Source organism: Delphinapterus leucas, chromosome 15 (assembly GCF_059928025.1).
Source record: "Delphinapterus leucas isolate spDelLeu-1000000601 "Yukka" chromosome 15, BTC_Dleu_Yukka2, whole genome shotgun sequence".
NCBI classification, from domain to species: domain Eukaryota; kingdom Metazoa; phylum Chordata; class Mammalia; order Artiodactyla; family Monodontidae; genus Delphinapterus; species Delphinapterus leucas.
Window position 1 is genome coordinate 47,127,384 of NC_143143.1, and position 16,988 is coordinate 47,144,371.

At 39.1% G+C, this 16,988-nt stretch overlaps 1 protein-coding gene across 6 annotated transcripts in view; it reads right to left on the reverse strand.

Annotated features, from left to right (window-relative positions):
* The window catches only part of NDUFAF5 (NADH:ubiquinone oxidoreductase complex assembly factor 5), a 35,607-nt gene continuing 18,619 nt past the window's right edge, over positions 1-16,988 (reverse strand). Inside the window, exons 9-11 of one of the 6 annotated variants that reach the window (XM_022594133.3) lie at positions 3,361-3,444; positions 2,932-3,014; positions 1-2,749 (exon numbers count right to left, since the gene is read on the reverse strand). In XM_022594133.3, the coding sequence (XP_022449841.2) occupies positions 2,657-2,749; positions 2,932-3,014; positions 3,361-3,444 (260 nt within the window). In that variant the 3' untranslated portion in view covers positions 1-2,656. Of the gene's footprint in view, positions 2,750-2,931; positions 16,828-16,988 lie in introns of those variants that run through there. The other 5 variants (XR_002647454.3, XR_016387693.1, XR_002647453.3 and 2 more) reach the window with 5 other exon arrangements.

Sequence of the window (16,988 nt, forward strand, 5' to 3'; positions counted from 1 at the left end):
AAATGTAAGTTTTCATGACTACTGCCACCTCTGTAATTCTCTAGGCCAGCAACCTGGAATACTGCTAATAACCAGGAAATAATCCAAAACGTATCCCAGCAGCCAGCAGATGTCCCAGGTCCACCGCCTGAAGCCATGTTAGACTGACAACTAAGAGCGCAGAGAAAAGTCGGGAGCCCGGCACATGGGTCTCGATGGGGATTTGTTAAGGGAACCAATAAAGCCCATGCATTTTACTCCAAGAGTCCTTCTCGCAGAACCTCCTCCCTCTTTCCTACCTTAAACCCCGTCCTAGAAACCTTCCAATCTGAGTTCTAATCTTACACATCACAAAGGGCAAGAAGAACTGACTCAAGAAAGTTCGTTTCTGTAAGGCCATTGAGATTGACAACAAGTAAGAAAAATGCAGGAAAAGAGACAAACCACCTCATTCTCGGGGCCAGTCAGTGTAGGAACAAGCAATGCAGTACAAGTTGTGATAGTAACTGTCAAGTTATAAAGTTATAAAGCTATAAAGAAAAAAAGTTGTGATAATAACTGTTGAGTTATAAAGAAATGGTTATGTTCTATACACTGTTTAAAATGTGACACATTTTGGAAATATTTTTTAAAATTTTGTGGCTTAAAAGGATGAGTCCCTAATCATTTGGAAAACACAGCTATTCAGAAAAATAAATTTCCTGAAGGTTCCAAACAATTAAAGCTTAATAGGTACTTCAAGCAGATATTAACTAAAAGAAATAATTTTACTACTGTCAGTCACTCAGGTTAAACAATAAGTGCTCTCAATTCATTGGGTTAATTCCTCTTTATTTTTTTAAACCAATGGACCTTGTTTTTGAGATCGTTCAAGGTAGATTCCTCCCCAGCTGCACCCCACCACCCACATATTCTCTGTTGGCATGAAATAAATGAAAGTTAATATCCTTGGTAAGAAACTTCAAATTTTACAGAAAGATTAAAAAGTCAAAGTACAAGCCTCCCTCCTAGCTTCTGCCCATCTCCTGCACCCCCGACAGACATTCAGACACTGGGACAGGTGCAGAGACATCTGGTTCCTCAGTCCCTGTCCTCAGCAATAACCACTTAACAATTCTGCATGCATTCTTCAAAAACAAATATCAATACCTATAAACACCGGTCATTTAGGAAACACAGACACTGTGGAATATGTCCTTTCCTTAGGCATCAGTTCACACTTTAATATGTAGGAGTTTTTTGTTTTCCTTTCCTTTCAAGGCGGAAAATTAAGCTAAAAAAAACCTTCCCCAAATTCTGCTGCCTAGGTATTCTTTTCCTTTGTATTAAAAACAAAAAAGCCACAAAGAGTATCCCAATTTCTGATATCAATGAATGTCCTAACTGAAGAGAGCAAGAACAGTAATTTCTTTTTCTCCTACAAAATTCTGGTTTTTAACTGTAACTTAGCCTATGAAAGGGTACATTTTCCATATAATTTAATTTGATTCAAAATGGAGCTGAATATCTACCACGTAAGGCATAGCCCTGGACTCAGGGAGAGCTTGGTGCTCGTGTGGCAGAGGGAGGGAAGGCAGGTGGGAGAGACACAGAGAGAAGCAAATCCTACAGTAACTCCCCTAGGGCTGAGGAGGAGGCAGGGCCATGCGCATTAAATGAAAAGGACAGCAAATGGCTCGGCACTGACTGGTGAACACACTCGTCCTCACTCTTGGGTGCTTCCCAGCTTCCTCCTGGCTGCCTTATCACCACCTTCTTCCATCTATTCTACACTGTCTGAGCTTGACTGCTTCCAATTCATTTTGATCATGACAACGGGACAGTGGACCTGGATTAGAATAATATTGCCAAAGACCTCAAACAACAAAGGAAAATCAAGCAAACAGCACTCTTCATCGCTGTGCAGATACTTTACATGTAATTTTGCCTCTGTAATTCCTTAAAATGTTCTCCTCTTAACTAAGGTAGTATATAAAATGATAGGGGTCTCACCTAGATCATGGTGGTGAGAAAGAAATAAGATTATAATTCTGATGGTTTAAAAAAAAAAAAAGGTGAGGAAGGATTCAGTAAAGGTAAACACTCTTCCAAAGTACAAAACTACTTAAGAGCTCTAGAGAGGTTCATAATCCTCTGTTCCTCTTCACAGAGGAACATAGCAAAGAAGACAGTATCACAAATAATTCTGGCTTAAGTATCTTAGAATAGTTGTTATAAAAGACTACATTTTTATTCTAAATGAGCCATAACACGAAAGAATCTACCAACTTGTCACTCTCCTCATCTCCACAGCTAACGTCCTCTCACAGAAATAACACAAGATCAGAAGGAGAAAAAGGTACAAAATGTCAGCATGGGTAATGTTTTTCCAACAAGTTAGGAATTTATGTATGTTAATATATTTGTGGATTTTTCATAGGAATATCTTTTGCTTTTGGGCTGACTTTGTAAATAAGGCACTCAAATTACTAGATAACAGTATCCATATGAAAACAGAAAACATGTGAAACTGAAATTGTTACTAAATATAGAAGAGTATTAGGCTATTCTAATTATTAGAAAAGTCTGACAGTAAATAGCTTATATATTGCTTCTTGTTTCAAAATGCAATAATTTTAGACGTGAAAGACCCATCACTGATGAAAAGTCTGGACTATGTTAACATTGAATAAAATATTTATTGTGATTTTTTCCCCTGGGACATAAGATCATTTATTTTTCCTAGCTCTCCAAATGACACAGTTGCCGAACCTCTTTTAGCTGGTCTCGCCTGAAAATAATGATAAAGATTAAAGATATTAGAAACTGATAAATATCATAGCCCTAATTAACCCTCTTAATGCTGTCTTATATTTAAAAAAACAACAAACCACCCTAAATAAACAAACAATAATTAGTAAATGGAAACATGAACCCACTAAGAAAAAAATTGATCTGTCTTAGTAATATTACCTGTGAATCATGATATTTCCATCCTATCATGTAATAGATCTGATAGGTGGCAGGTACAGAACCATCCTCATTTCCGTACATTTCTATAAAGACAAATCATGGTTAGAGTCTGAAAAAAATGCAAGTAGGAAAAATAAATCTGCTCAATGAAAGTCATGTCTTCCAAAGAGAAATGAATATTAGAATACTCATGGGATTCTGAGAATGCCTCTTGTGAAAAATCCTCCACACCGAGAAGCTGACAGTAAGGAAATAGTAAGGGCTGCTGGGAAAAAGGATACGTAGCCACAGGATCTGCATTTTGAAAGGAAGGACAAGAAATCTGATGGTGCCCTAACAGGAAAGGAAAACGTAATTTTAGGGGATAAAGATGACAGGGCACAAGTTGGTCAGTGGGGCCTGGCTGGGAAGAACGGTCAGCTCCCTTACCTCTGTACACTGCTGCAGCCGCCAGCATTGTGTCTCGGTGCAGGAGGGCTTTTCTATTCCAAGCACAGTTACTCTCACCCATCCCTAAAATACAGGCAGTTTGAGATAATACAGCAAATACCCTGAGCAGCTCAACATCACAGATTTTATCTTATCTCACCCAATGGTATACCCATTGTCCCCCTTCTCTAACAGTCACATAAGATAACCTAAATAATCTCATTTTGCTCTCAGATCATAGCTAGTTACTCTAAAGCAAAACTACTTGAAGCTTCTGGGTATTAAGTCAAATTTCAGGAGGCAAACCCTATAAGTAGGCTTTCCTTGGCAGCAATGGGCTGTGGTAGGCCAGTTGGGCAAAAGCAAGGTGACTGGCCCTCCAGGTGAGTCATCAGGCGTTGGCAAGGGCCTTTCTAATGATGCCACATTTTTATGCCCCTCTTAGCTGCTCTTTGAGGAGGAAAGGACATTGGTACAACATCTCACTCCTTCTAAGTAAGCCGTAAATGTAAGTATGAATGTGAAGCTTGGAAGAGGGCTTGAAGACTCATTAGGTAGTACCAAAACTACAATGTGTTTTCAGATTTTATAACATTTTACTGATCCCAGATTAGGAAACAATTTTGTACATTCTCTTCAGGGGCACTTTTCTTAATGTTTTAACATTTATTTTTAGATTTCTTTCCTTCAAATTGACAGCTAAAAGCTAGGATTAATGTCAGTCTATTGTTCACTAAAAATTAATGTTATATATTTAATATTTTTTAATGCATAGAGTCAAACAAAATTACCTTGAAAGACCACATTTTAAACTAGTTTGCAAAATTAAAAGAATTTCAAAAGTAAAAATCCTTTACATTTATTCTCTATATGCTACATGATCAAAAATCGGTTTCTTAGTTGTTTTTCAATAAAGATACCAATAAACTTCCCAATGTTGGTATCCTTTAGTAGTTTAAAAATAATAACCTCCCAATTTTTCAATGGGCTTATTAAAACAATCAGCAAATTAGCTGGAATAAGTTAATCTTCTCTCCAATCCCAAAAGGTTCCTATTATTCCCTAAAATAATGAAGCTCTGAAACTAAAAGCAATGTCCCATATCATGTGAGTATAAGAGCCCTAATTCATGAAGAACAAAAGACATACAAACTAGTAGATGAATCACCATGAAGAAGAGGGTGGATCTTATTCTTGTGGTCATGAAGTAGCTACATGACCTTAGTTCCATCTCTCTGGGTCCTCAAGTTGGCCAGGCTAGATGATCTCTACAGGCTTCCAGTGCTAACATTTTAGACCCATTACATAATCCAATTTAAAAACATTCTCCCACATCATGAGTATCAACTGAATCAAGAGACTGAAGGTCAACTGGAACTTGTACTGGAAGGGTTTATTGCTGATAATGGCTGTGGCGCTTTCATTCCTGCTTAACTCCCCATTGGCATGACTTACACATTAGACAGAGTCAACACCAGTGGAAAACAGGCCTAATTTTTTTAATGGAAATAGTTAATGCACTAGAAATTCTAAAATGCCTTCTAAATAACTGGTATTAGGATATACTAATTAAGATTATTAGGCACAGTGCTCTTTCTGATACAGAAACTCCAGAGCACTACTGTATAGCACAGTAACTCTGCTGCTAGGGAAGCCCACCCTTCCCTCACATGAGAACCTCCCTTCTCCTTGGGGAAGCAGTGTGATGTAGCACACAAAGTCTAGACTTTGGGATCATAATCCAAGTTCTGGCCTTTACATAACCTGGGGCAAAGTCACTTAACCTCTATTAAACTCAGTTTTATCATCTTCAGAATGGAATGATAAAACTTCATAATGCATCATGGAGGACCTTTACTGGAGATCACCTGGGAAACACATCTGGGACTTCAGACCAGCTCTGGGCTTTGGGATAAACAGAAAAATCTGGGAAGCAGGTAGCTGTTAAAGACTCTCACAGTATTTTTAAGGTTAAGTTCAACTGCTTATTTAAAAAAGTCTAATTTATTATGGTTTACTAGGAACAATACTGAGTACTGTCTAAAAAAATAACAACTGAACTTACCTTAAAACTACTGTGAAAGCCTCCAAAACTTTTCATGCATTCATCGGCTGATACACAACTTGTTCTGTAAAATTAGGTCAACATTCTGGACTTTTTTCTGTGAATTAATAATAATAGCAGCTTAAATGAGAAACACCACAACCATCAAGAAAAAAGTGTAACACAATGTAAAATGCCAAAAACCAACTGGAAGGTAACACCAACTTCCAGTCTGCAGAGAAGCACCCCTGGAAGTCTGCCAAGCTCCTCCCCTCCTGCATTCACCCCTCGACCACTCTTCTTCCTACGTCAGCTGCCTCTCACCTTTTCAGTGGAGACTGGCTAACATTTCAGGATCTGAGTCAGGCTGCTACACTGGGCTTAAATCCTGGCTCTACCACTTACTAAACACATCGCCTTGGGCAAGTTATTTCGGTCTGTGCCCAGTCTCCTCATGCAAAACAAGAGAGGTTAACCATGCTAGCTAGTCTTACCTTCCTCATGAACATGCCTCATAAACGATGCTGGAGGGTGAGCTGCCTCACACATCAATCTGATTGTCCCTCCTCTGCACAATATTCTCCCAACAGACTGCAAGGCTGACCTGATAAAGTCTAGATAAGCCTCTAATGGACTATCCTGCATCATTTCCCGTCATTTTCCCATTCTACATATTCAAGCAATACTGAATTACTGTACAGTTTCTCAATTAGGAAAGTGAAGGCTGAGCGTAACCTCTTGAGTCTCCATGATTCTATATAGGCCTTTTCCTTGGCCTGGAATGCAAGGCCCCAACCCCCCAAAGGTGCACCCACCCCTTCATTCTTCTAGCAAACTCATTTTAGCTTAGGTGCTGCTTCTTCTGCAAAAGCATCCTTGATTCCCTAAGCAGATTTAGGGATTTTTCTCTGTGTTCCTCCCTGCACTTATAAAAAGAATTATCTCACTTTACAGTTAAAAGCATATGTCTGCGTATCTCTGTGTGTCTCTTTCTCTACTGGAGCATGAGTTCTCTAAGATCAGGAACTGTTATTTCCAACACTGGCTCAGTGGTTGGCACATGGTACATGCTCAATAAATGGTAAGTGGATGAATATAAAATCAACCAGTTAACATTTATATCAACTTTGTTAAATATCACTTTTACAAGTTATCTTTAGATAAATTCATCCTAATCCTCTTCAGAGTAAGAGACATTGAGACTCTGGGAGGGCTCATGCCAAGGAGTACTTTCCAGAACTTCTGCTGTCAGTGTCCTTATCCCTGCGGTGAGCCACAGCCACCCCCCACCTCTGCAGGAGACCCTCCAATACTAGCAGCCATGTGGCTGACAGGGTCTTGGTGCTATGGCCGGGTGTCAGGCCTGTGCCTCTGAGGTGGGAGAGACGAGTTCAGGACATTGGTCCACCAGAGACCTCCTGGCTCCACATAATATCAAATGGCAAAAGCTCTCCCAGAGATCTCAGTCTCAATGCTAAGACCCAGCTCCACTCAATGACCAGCAAGCTACAGGGTGGACACCCTATGCCAAACAACTAGGAAGACAGGAACACAACCTCACCCATCAGCAGAGAGGCTGCCTAAAACCATAAAAAGGTCACAGGCACCCCAAAACACACCACTGGACACAGTCCTGCCCACCAGAAAGACAAGATCCAGCCTCATCCACCAGAACACAGGCACCAGTCCCCTCCACCAGGAAGCCTACACAACCCACTGAACCAACCTCAGACACTTGGGGCAGACACAAAAACAATGGGAACTATGAACCTGCAGCCTGTGAAAAGTAGACCCCAAACACAGTAAGTTAAGCAAAATGAGAAGACAGAAAATACACAGCAGATGAAAGAGGAAGGTAAAAACCCATCAGACCAAACAAATGAAGAGGAAACAGGCAGTCTACCTGAAAAAGAATTCAAAGCAATGATAGTAAAGATGATTCAAAATCTTGGAAAAAGAATGGAAAAAATACAAGAAACGTTTAACAAGGAACTAGAAGAACTAAAGAGCAAGCAAACAATGATGAACAACACAATAAATGAAATTAAAAATTCTCTAGAAGCAATCAATAGCAGAATAACTGAGGCACAAGAACAGATAAGTGACCTGGAAGATAAAAAAATGGAAATAACTACTGCAGAGCAGAATAAAGCAAAAAGAATGAAAAGAATTGAGGACAGTCTCAGAGACCTCTGGGAAAACATTAAACACACCAACATTTGAATTATAGGGGTCCCAGAAGAAAAAGAGAAAAAGAAAGGGACTGAGAAAATATTTGAAGAGATTATAGTTGAAAACTTCCCTAATATGGGAAAGGAAATAGTCAATCAAGTCCAGGAAGCACAGAGAGTCCCATACAGGATAAATCCAGGAGAAGCATGCCAAGACACATAATAATCAAACTATCAAAAATTAAATACAAAGCAAAAATATTAAAAGCAGCAAGGGAAAAGCAACAAATAACATACAAGGGAATCCCCATAAGGTTAACAGCTGATCTTTCAGCAGAAACTCTGCAAGCCAGAAGGGAGTGGCAGGACATATTTAAAGTGATGAAAGGGAAAAACCTACAACCAAGATTACTCTACCCAGCAAGGATCTCATTCAGATTCAACAGAGAAATTGAAACCTTTGCAGACAAGCAAAAGCTAAGAGAATTCAGCACCACCAAACCAGCTTTACAACAAATGCTAAAGAAACTCCTCTAGGCAGGAAACACAAGAGAAGGAAAAGACCTACAATAACAAACCCAAAACAATTAAGAAAATGGTAATAGGAACATACATATCAATAATTACCTTAAGTGTAAATGGATTAAATGCTCCAACCAAAAGACATAGACTGGCTGAATTGATACAAAAACAAGACCTGTATATATGCTGTCTGCAAGAGACCCACCTCAGAACTAGGGAAATATACAGATTGAAAGTGAGGGGATGGAAAAAGATATTCCATGCAAATGGAAATCAAAAGAAAGCTGGAGTAGCAGTTCTCATATCAGACAAAATAGATTTTAAAATAAAGACTACTACAACAGACAAAGAAGGACACTACATAATAATCAAGGGATCAATCCAAGAAGAAGATATAACAGTTGTAAGTATTTATGCACCCAACACAGGAGCACCTCAATAATTAAGGCCAATGCTAACAGCAATAAAAGGGGAACCAGACAGTAACACAATCATAGTAGGGCACTTTAACACCCCACTTTCACCAATGGACAGATCATCCAAAATGAAAATAAATAAGGAAACACAAGCTTTAGCTGATACATTAAACAAGATGGACTTAATTGATATTAATAGGACATTCCATCCAAAAACAACAGAATACACTTTCTTCTCAAGTGCTCATGGAACATTCTCCAGGATAGATCATATCTTGGGTTACAAATCAAGCCTTGGTAAATTTAAGAAAATTGAAATCATATCAAGTAACTTTTCCAACCACAACGCTATGAGACTAGATATCAATTACAGGAAAAAATATGTTAAAAATACAGACACATGGAGGCTAAACAATACACAACTAAATAACCAAGAGATCACTGAAGAAATCAGAGGAAATCAAAAAATAGCTAGAAACAAATGACAATGAAAACACGATGACCCAAAACCTATCGGATGCAGCAAAAGCAGTTCTAAGTGGTAAGTTTATAGCTATACAAGCCTATCTTAAGAAACATCTCAAATAAACAACCTAACCTTACACCTAAAGCAATTAGAGAAAGAAGAACAAAAAAACCCCCAAGTTAGCAGAAGGAAAGAAATCATATAGATCAGATCAGAAATAGATGAAAAAGAAATGAAGGAAACGATAGCAAAGATCAATAAAAGTAAAAGCTGGTTCTTTGAGAAGATAAACAAAATTGATAAACCATTAGCCAAACTTACCAAGAAAAAAAGGGAGAAGACTCAAATCAATAGAATTAGAAATGAAAAAGAAGTAACAACTGACTCTGCAGAAATACAAAGGATCATGAGAGATTACTACAAGCAACTATATGCCAATAACATGGACAACCTGGAAGAAATAGACAAATTCTTAGAAATGCACAACCTTCCCAGACTGAACCAGGAAGAAATAAAAAATATGAACAGACTGCTCACAAGCACTGAAATTGAAACTGTGATTAAAAATCTTCCAACAAACAAGAGCCCAGGACCAGATGGCTTCACAGGCGAATTCTATCAAACATTTAGAGAAGAGCTAACACCTATCCTTCTCAAACTCTTCCAAAATATAGCAGAGGGAGGAACACTCCCAAACTCATTCTACGAGGCCACCATCACCCTGATACCAAAACCAGACAAAGATGTCACAAAGAAAGAAAACTACAGGCCAATATCACTGATGAACACAGATGCAAAAATCCTCAACAAAATACTAGCAAATAGAATCCAACAGCACATTAAAAGGATCATACACTATGATCAAGTGGGGTTTATCCCAGGAATGCAAGGATTCTTCAATATACGCAAATCAATCAACGTGATACACCATATTAACAAATTGAAGAATAAAAACCATATGATCCTCTCAATAGATGCAGAGAAAGCTTTTGACAAAATTCAATACCCATTTATGATAAAAACCCTCCAGAAAGTAGGCATAGAGGGAACTTTCCTCAACATAAAAAAGGCCATATATGACAAACCCACAGCCAACATCATCCTCAATGGTGAAAAACTGAAAGCATTTCCACTAAGATCAGTAACAAAACAAGGTTGCCCACTGTCACCACTCTTATTCAACATAATTTTGGAAGTTTTAGCCACAGCAATCAGAGAAGAAAAAGAAATAAAAGGAACCCAAATTGGAAAAGAAGAAGTAAAGCTGTTACTCTCTGCAGATGACATGATACTCTACATAGAGAATCCCAAAGATGCTACCAGAAAACTACTAGAGCTAATCAATGAATTTGGTAAAGTAGCAAGATACAAAATTAATGCACAGAAATCTCTTGCATTCCTATACATTGATGACGAAAAATCTGAAAGTGAAATTAAGAAAACACTCCCATTTACCATTTCAACAAAAAGAATGAAATATATAGGAATAAACCTACCTAAGGAGACAAAAGACCTGTATGCAGAAAATTATAAGACAGTGATGAAAGAAATTAAAGATGATACAAACAAATGTAGAGATATACCCTGTTCCTGTATTGGAAGAATCAACATTGTGAAAATGACTCTACTACCCAAAGCAATCTACAGAGGCAATGCAATCCCTATCAAAATACCAATGGCATTTCTCACAGAACGAGAACAAAAAATTTCACAATTTGTAAGGAAACACAAAAGACCACGAAGAGCCAAAGCAATCTTGAGAAAGAAAAATGGAGCTGGAGGAATCAGGCTCCTGGATTTCAGACCAAACTACAAAGCTACAGTAATCAAGACAGTATGGTATTGGCACAAAAACAGAAATATAGATCAACGGTACAGGATAGAAAGCCCAAAGATAAACCCATGCATGTATGGTCACCTTATTTTTGATAAAGGATGCAAGAATATACAATGGAGAAAAGACAGCCTGTTCAATAAGTGGTGCTGGGAAAACTGGACAGCTACATGTAAAAGTATGAAATTAGAACACTCCCTAATACCATACACAAAAATTAAGTCAAAATGGATTAAGGACCTAAATGTAAGGCCAGACACTATCAGACTGTTAGAGGAAAACATAGGCAGAACACTGTATGACATAAATCACAGCAAGATCCTTTTTGACCCACCTCCTAGAGAAATGGCAATAAAAACAAAAATAAACAAATGGGACCTAATGGAACTTAAAAGGTTTTGCACAGCAAAGGAAACCATAAACAAGACGAAAAGACAGCCCTCAGAATGGGAGAAAATATTTGCAAATGAAGCAACTGACAAAGGATTAATCTCCAAAACATACAAGCAACTCATGCAGCTCAATATCAAAAAACCAAACAACCCAATCCAAAAATGGGCAGAAGACCTAAATAGACATTTCTCCAAAGAAGATATACAGATTGCCAACAAACACATGAAAGAATGCTCAACATCACTAATCATTAGAGAAATGCAAATCAAAACTACAATGAGATATCATCTCACACCGGTCAGAATGGCCATCATCAAAAAATCTACAAACAATAAATGCTGGAGAGGGTGTGGAGAAAAGGGAAACCTTTTGTACTGTTTGTGGGAATGTAAATTGATACAGCCGCTATGGAGAACAGTATGGAGGTTCCTTAAAAAACTAAAAATAGAACTACCATACGACCCAGCAATCCCACTACTGGGCATATGCCCTGAGAAAACCGTAATTCAAAAAGAGTCATGTACCAAAATGTTCACTGCGGCTCTATTTACAATAGCCAGGACATGGAAGCAACCTAAGTGTCCATCAACAGATGAATGGATAAAGATGTGGCACATATATACAATGGAATATTACTCAGCCAAAAAAGGGAACAAAACTGAGTTATTTGTAGTGAGGTGGATGGACCTAGAGACTGTCATACAGAGTGAAGTTATTCAGAAAGAGAAAAACAAATACCGTATGCTAACACATATATATGGAATCTAAAAAAAAAAAAGAGAAAAAGGAAATCGTCAGAAGAACCTAGGGGCCAGACGGGAATAAAGATGCAGACCTACTAGAGAATGGACTTGAGGATATGGGGAGGGGGAAGGGTAATCTGGGACAAAGTGAGAGAGTGGCATGGACATACATACTCTCCCAAATGTAAAATAGATAGCTAGTGGGAAGCAGCCGCATAGCACAGGGAGATCAGCTCAGTGCTTTGTGACCACCTAGAGGGATGAGAAAGGGAGGGTGGGAGGGAGACGCAAGAGGGAGGAGATATGGGGATATACGTATATGTATAGCTGATTCACTTTGTTATAAAGCAGAAACTAACACACCAGTGTAAAGCAACTATACTCAAATAAAGTTGTTAAAAAAGAATAAGAGACATTAAAGACTAAAGCACATGGTTTGTGTAAAAGGCTTTACAGTAAAAATAAGAGAAGCACTGGCAAAGCCTCTTAAAGGTAAATATTAGACAACAGTTCCTTAAAATACATGAACGATTAAAACCCTTAAGGGAAGGGGAGTTATCAACTGGAAAGGGGCATGAAGCAACCTTCTAGGGGCTGGAAATGTTCTAGTCTGTGGTTTATATAGTACTTAAAAATACGTGCAGCTGTACAGTTAAGATTAGTACATTTTACTCAACATCTATGTTAATTTCAGTGGAAAAAAATGCACAGAGGTCAAGTATGCAGTATAGGATTTAATCACTTAATTCCAGATTAAGTGTGACCATGGACAAGACACTCAACTTCTCAATGTTTCAATTTGCTCATCTGTAAAATCAGGATATTAGAAAACCTCACAGAATTGCACTTAGAACAGAATAAGTTCTGTATTTTTAAATCAATGGGTGGTAACTTTTTCCAGCTGATAGGTCTAATTTCTAGTCTCTTTCTCTTTTCCTTCTTGAAATGAATCATGAACACAGCATTTATTACGTAGCAGAACAAAACTAAATGCTGTATTTGAAAAATATTTTTGTCAGTAGAGTCTGAATGATAAATCATCAGCCTATCACCACCTCTCAAGCCTTCGGATGAAGGGTCTCTGTGATTACAGTAGGAGGAGCCAAGTGCACCTCAGGAGGGGCTGTGTGATTTATTATTGGTCCCCCGTCACCTTGGGCATGCATGTTAAGGCTGCCAATCCCTGATTAAACTAGAATGAGTGAAGAGTGACTTAAAATCTTTTGCACAGTGAAGGAAACCATAAACAAAACGAAAAGACAGCCCTCAGAATGGGAGAAAATATTTGGAAACGAAGCAGCTGACAAGGGATTAATCTAAAAAATATATAAACACTTCATGCAGCTCAATATCAGAAAAAACAAACGACACAATCAAAAAATGGGCCGAAGGGCTTCCCTGCTGGCGCAGTGGTTGAGAACCTGCCCGCCAGTGCAGGGGACACGTCTTCGAGCCCTCGTCCAGGAAGATCCCACATGCCACAGAGCAACTAAGCCTGGGCGCCACAACTACTGAGCCTGTGTGCCACAACAACTGAAGCCCATGCGCCTAAAGGCCGTGCTCCACAACAAGAGAAGCCACTGCAATGAGAAGCCCGTGCAATGCAACGAAGAGTAGCCCCCGCTCGCCACAACTAGAGAAAGCCCACACACAGCAACAAAGACCCAATGCAACCAAAAATAAATTAATTAATTTATTTTAAAATAAATGGGCAGAAGATCTAAATAGATATTTCCCCAAAGAAGACATACAGATGGTTAAATACTGTATGCTAACACATATATATGGAATCTAAAAAAAAAAAAAAAAAGGTCATGAAGAACCTAGGGGCAAGACAGGAATAAAGACGCAGACCTACTAGAGAATGGACTTGAGGACACGGGGAGGGGGAAGGGTAAGCTGGGACAAAGTGAGAGAGTGGTAGTGTATATATGGACATATATACACTACGAAATGTAAAATAGATAGCTAGTGGGAAGCAGTCACATAGCACAGGGAGATCAGCTCAGTGCTTTGTGACCAGCTAGAAGGGTGGGATAGGGAGGGTGGGAGGGAGGAAGACGCAAGAGGGAAGAGATATGGGGATATATGTATACGTATAACTGATTCATTTTGTTATAAAGCAGAAACTAACACACAATTGTAAAGCAATTATACTCCACTAAAAATGTTAAAAAAAACCCAATGCAACCAAAATAAATAAATATATTTATTTTTTAAAAAGGCACATGAAAATATGTTTAACATCACTAATTATTAGAGAAACGCAAACAAAAACTACAATGAGGTATCATCTCACACGGGTCAGAATGGCCATCATCAAAAAATCTACAAACAATAAATGCTGGAGAGGGTGTGGAGAAAAGGGAACACTACTACACTGTTGGTGGGAAATATAATGTTGGTACAACCACTATGGAGGTTCCTTAAAAAACTAAAAATAGAGCTACCATATGATCCAGCAATCCCACTCCTGGGCATGTATCTGGAGAAAACCATAATTCGAAAAGACACATGCACCCCAGTGTTCACTGCAGCACGATTTCCAATAGTCAGGACATGGAAGCAGCCTAAATGTCCATCAACAGAGGAATGGATAAAGATGATGTGATGTACATATATACAATGCAATACTACTCAGTCATAAAAAAGAATGAAATAATGCCATTTGCAGCAACATGGATGGCCCTAGAGATTGTTATACTGAGTGAAGTAAGACAGAGAAAGACAAATATAATATAATACGGCTTATATGTGGAATCTAAAAAAAGGGTACAAATGAACTTATCTACAAAACAGAAATAGAGTTACAGATGTAGAAAACAAACTTACGGTTACCACGGGGTAAGGGTGGGGGAAGGATAAATTGGGAGATTGTGGTTGACATATACACACTACAATATATAAAATAATAAGGACCTACTGTATACCACAGGGAACTCTACTCAATACTCTGTAATGGCCTATTTGTGAAAAGAATCTAAAAAAAGAGTGGATATATGTATATGTATAACTGATTCATTTTGCTGTATACCTGAAACTAACACAACATTGTAAACCAACTATACTCCAATTTAAAAAAAAAGTGTGACTACAAGAGTAAGTTTTTGACTACATATCTTTCCCCTTATAAAGTTGACAGAAGCACCGTACTCAGAGGAGGCTGAATGATAGGTAAAATGGACTTTGTTACAAATGGGCAGCTACAAGAAGCAGGAAAGTCAGTCAAGAGAGTGCCAGAACAGGGGTCAAGAAGGCAAGAGTTTAGCACCCAGTTCTACCACTAATAGGCAAGTGTTCTCTTTGGGCATAATATTTCTGACTTGTAGGACAGGGGTAAAGTAGTTACCAGAGGGTTATTACAGAAGCAAGTGCAACAGTGCTTATGAAAAACTATTAAATCTGTAAACAAACATGAGGTATGTATTTTTATAATTCATTTGCTTTAAATCATCTTACGATTTTTCAGGATCCAGATTAAGACTCCCCCAGGTAAGCAGAGTTTGGGTTTCAGAGAACACACTTCTGATGCCTTCAGCTTCCCCCATTCATCAAAACTGTCTATGCCATTTGTGTGATAAAAAATCAGACCTCATAAATTCTCACTGACGTAAGTTGAGGCTCTCCTTTGAGCAAACCAATTCTCCAGCCTTCCCCTCAGTCGGCAGCCTCGCCTCTTTCGGGGTTGGGAGGTTGGGTTTGTGTCCTTGCTGCTCCTCAAAGCTTCTCCCAGGCCATGACCTCTCTACTGCTTCCAACACCACCTATTCACAAATGACTCACAATGTTTACCTGGGCCAGTAGCCTCCTCTGAGCTACACAGCCACACACTCAACTGCCTACCTGACATCTTGTTTCAGCTATCTCAAAAGCGTTTCCAATCCAACATGCCCAAGTGTGAACTCAAGAGCTGTCCCTGACCATACTTGGTTATCTTCTACTGTTTCTCTATCAATGAAGGGCACCATCTATCTGGCTAGGAGAGCCAGAAACTCAGTGCTATGTTTGAAATGTCTCTCTCCTTCATCGGCCCATATGTAATCCATCAGCAAGAACTGTCACAATTATCTCGTAAACATCTCCAGAATCCATTCACTTCTCTCCATCTCCACTGCCACCACCTTAGTCCAAACCACCACCATTTCTCAGTAAGCTTTCCAGCTGTTAAGTCTCCTACTAGTTTATCTGCCAATCCATTAAAAAAAAAAAAAACAAATCTGACATCACGACCCCTCCCCCCATTAAAATACCTCAAGGGGCCTTTTAAGATAAAGACAAACAATCTTAACAAAGGTCACAAGGCCCCCATTTACCTACCAATTTAATCAGTCAACTTTTCTTTTTACTCCCTGTATTCTGGCCAAAATGCCCTTCTTTCAGTTCTTGCCACATTCTTTCTTGCAACAGGGCCTTTGCACATGCTGTTCTCCGTGGCTGGGACTCAATTCCTCCCTGCTTTGCCTAGTGACCCTGTTTCATTTTTTAGGGCACAACCATCACTTCCTCAGACAGGACTTTGTTGACTCTCCCACACCAGGACCTATCCCACCTAACCCCCTGGCAACCTCCAATCCTACACTAACCCAACTACCTGCTTTCTTTCTACCTGTGCCTGGATCTGAGCTGCCAAGTGTTGCTGGAGAAAGTCACTGAGGTGTTCTACCACCCTCATATGCTCCTTCAAGAAAGTCCTGCCAGGACAGGAATAAAGACACAGACGTAGAGAGTGGGCTTGAGGACACAGGAAGGGGGAGGGGTGGTTTGGGACGAGATGAGAGAGTGTCATGGACATATATATACACTACCAATTGTAGAATGGATGGCTGGTGGGAAGCAGCTGCATAGCACAGGGAGATGAGCTCGGTGCTTTGTGACCACCTAGAGGGATGGGAAAGGGAGGGTGGGAGGGAGACGCAAGAGGGAGGAGATATGGGGATATATGTATATGTATAGCTGATTCACTTTGTTATACAGCAGAAACTAACACAACACTGTAAAGCAATTATACTCCAATAAAGATGTTAAAAAAAAAAAAGTCC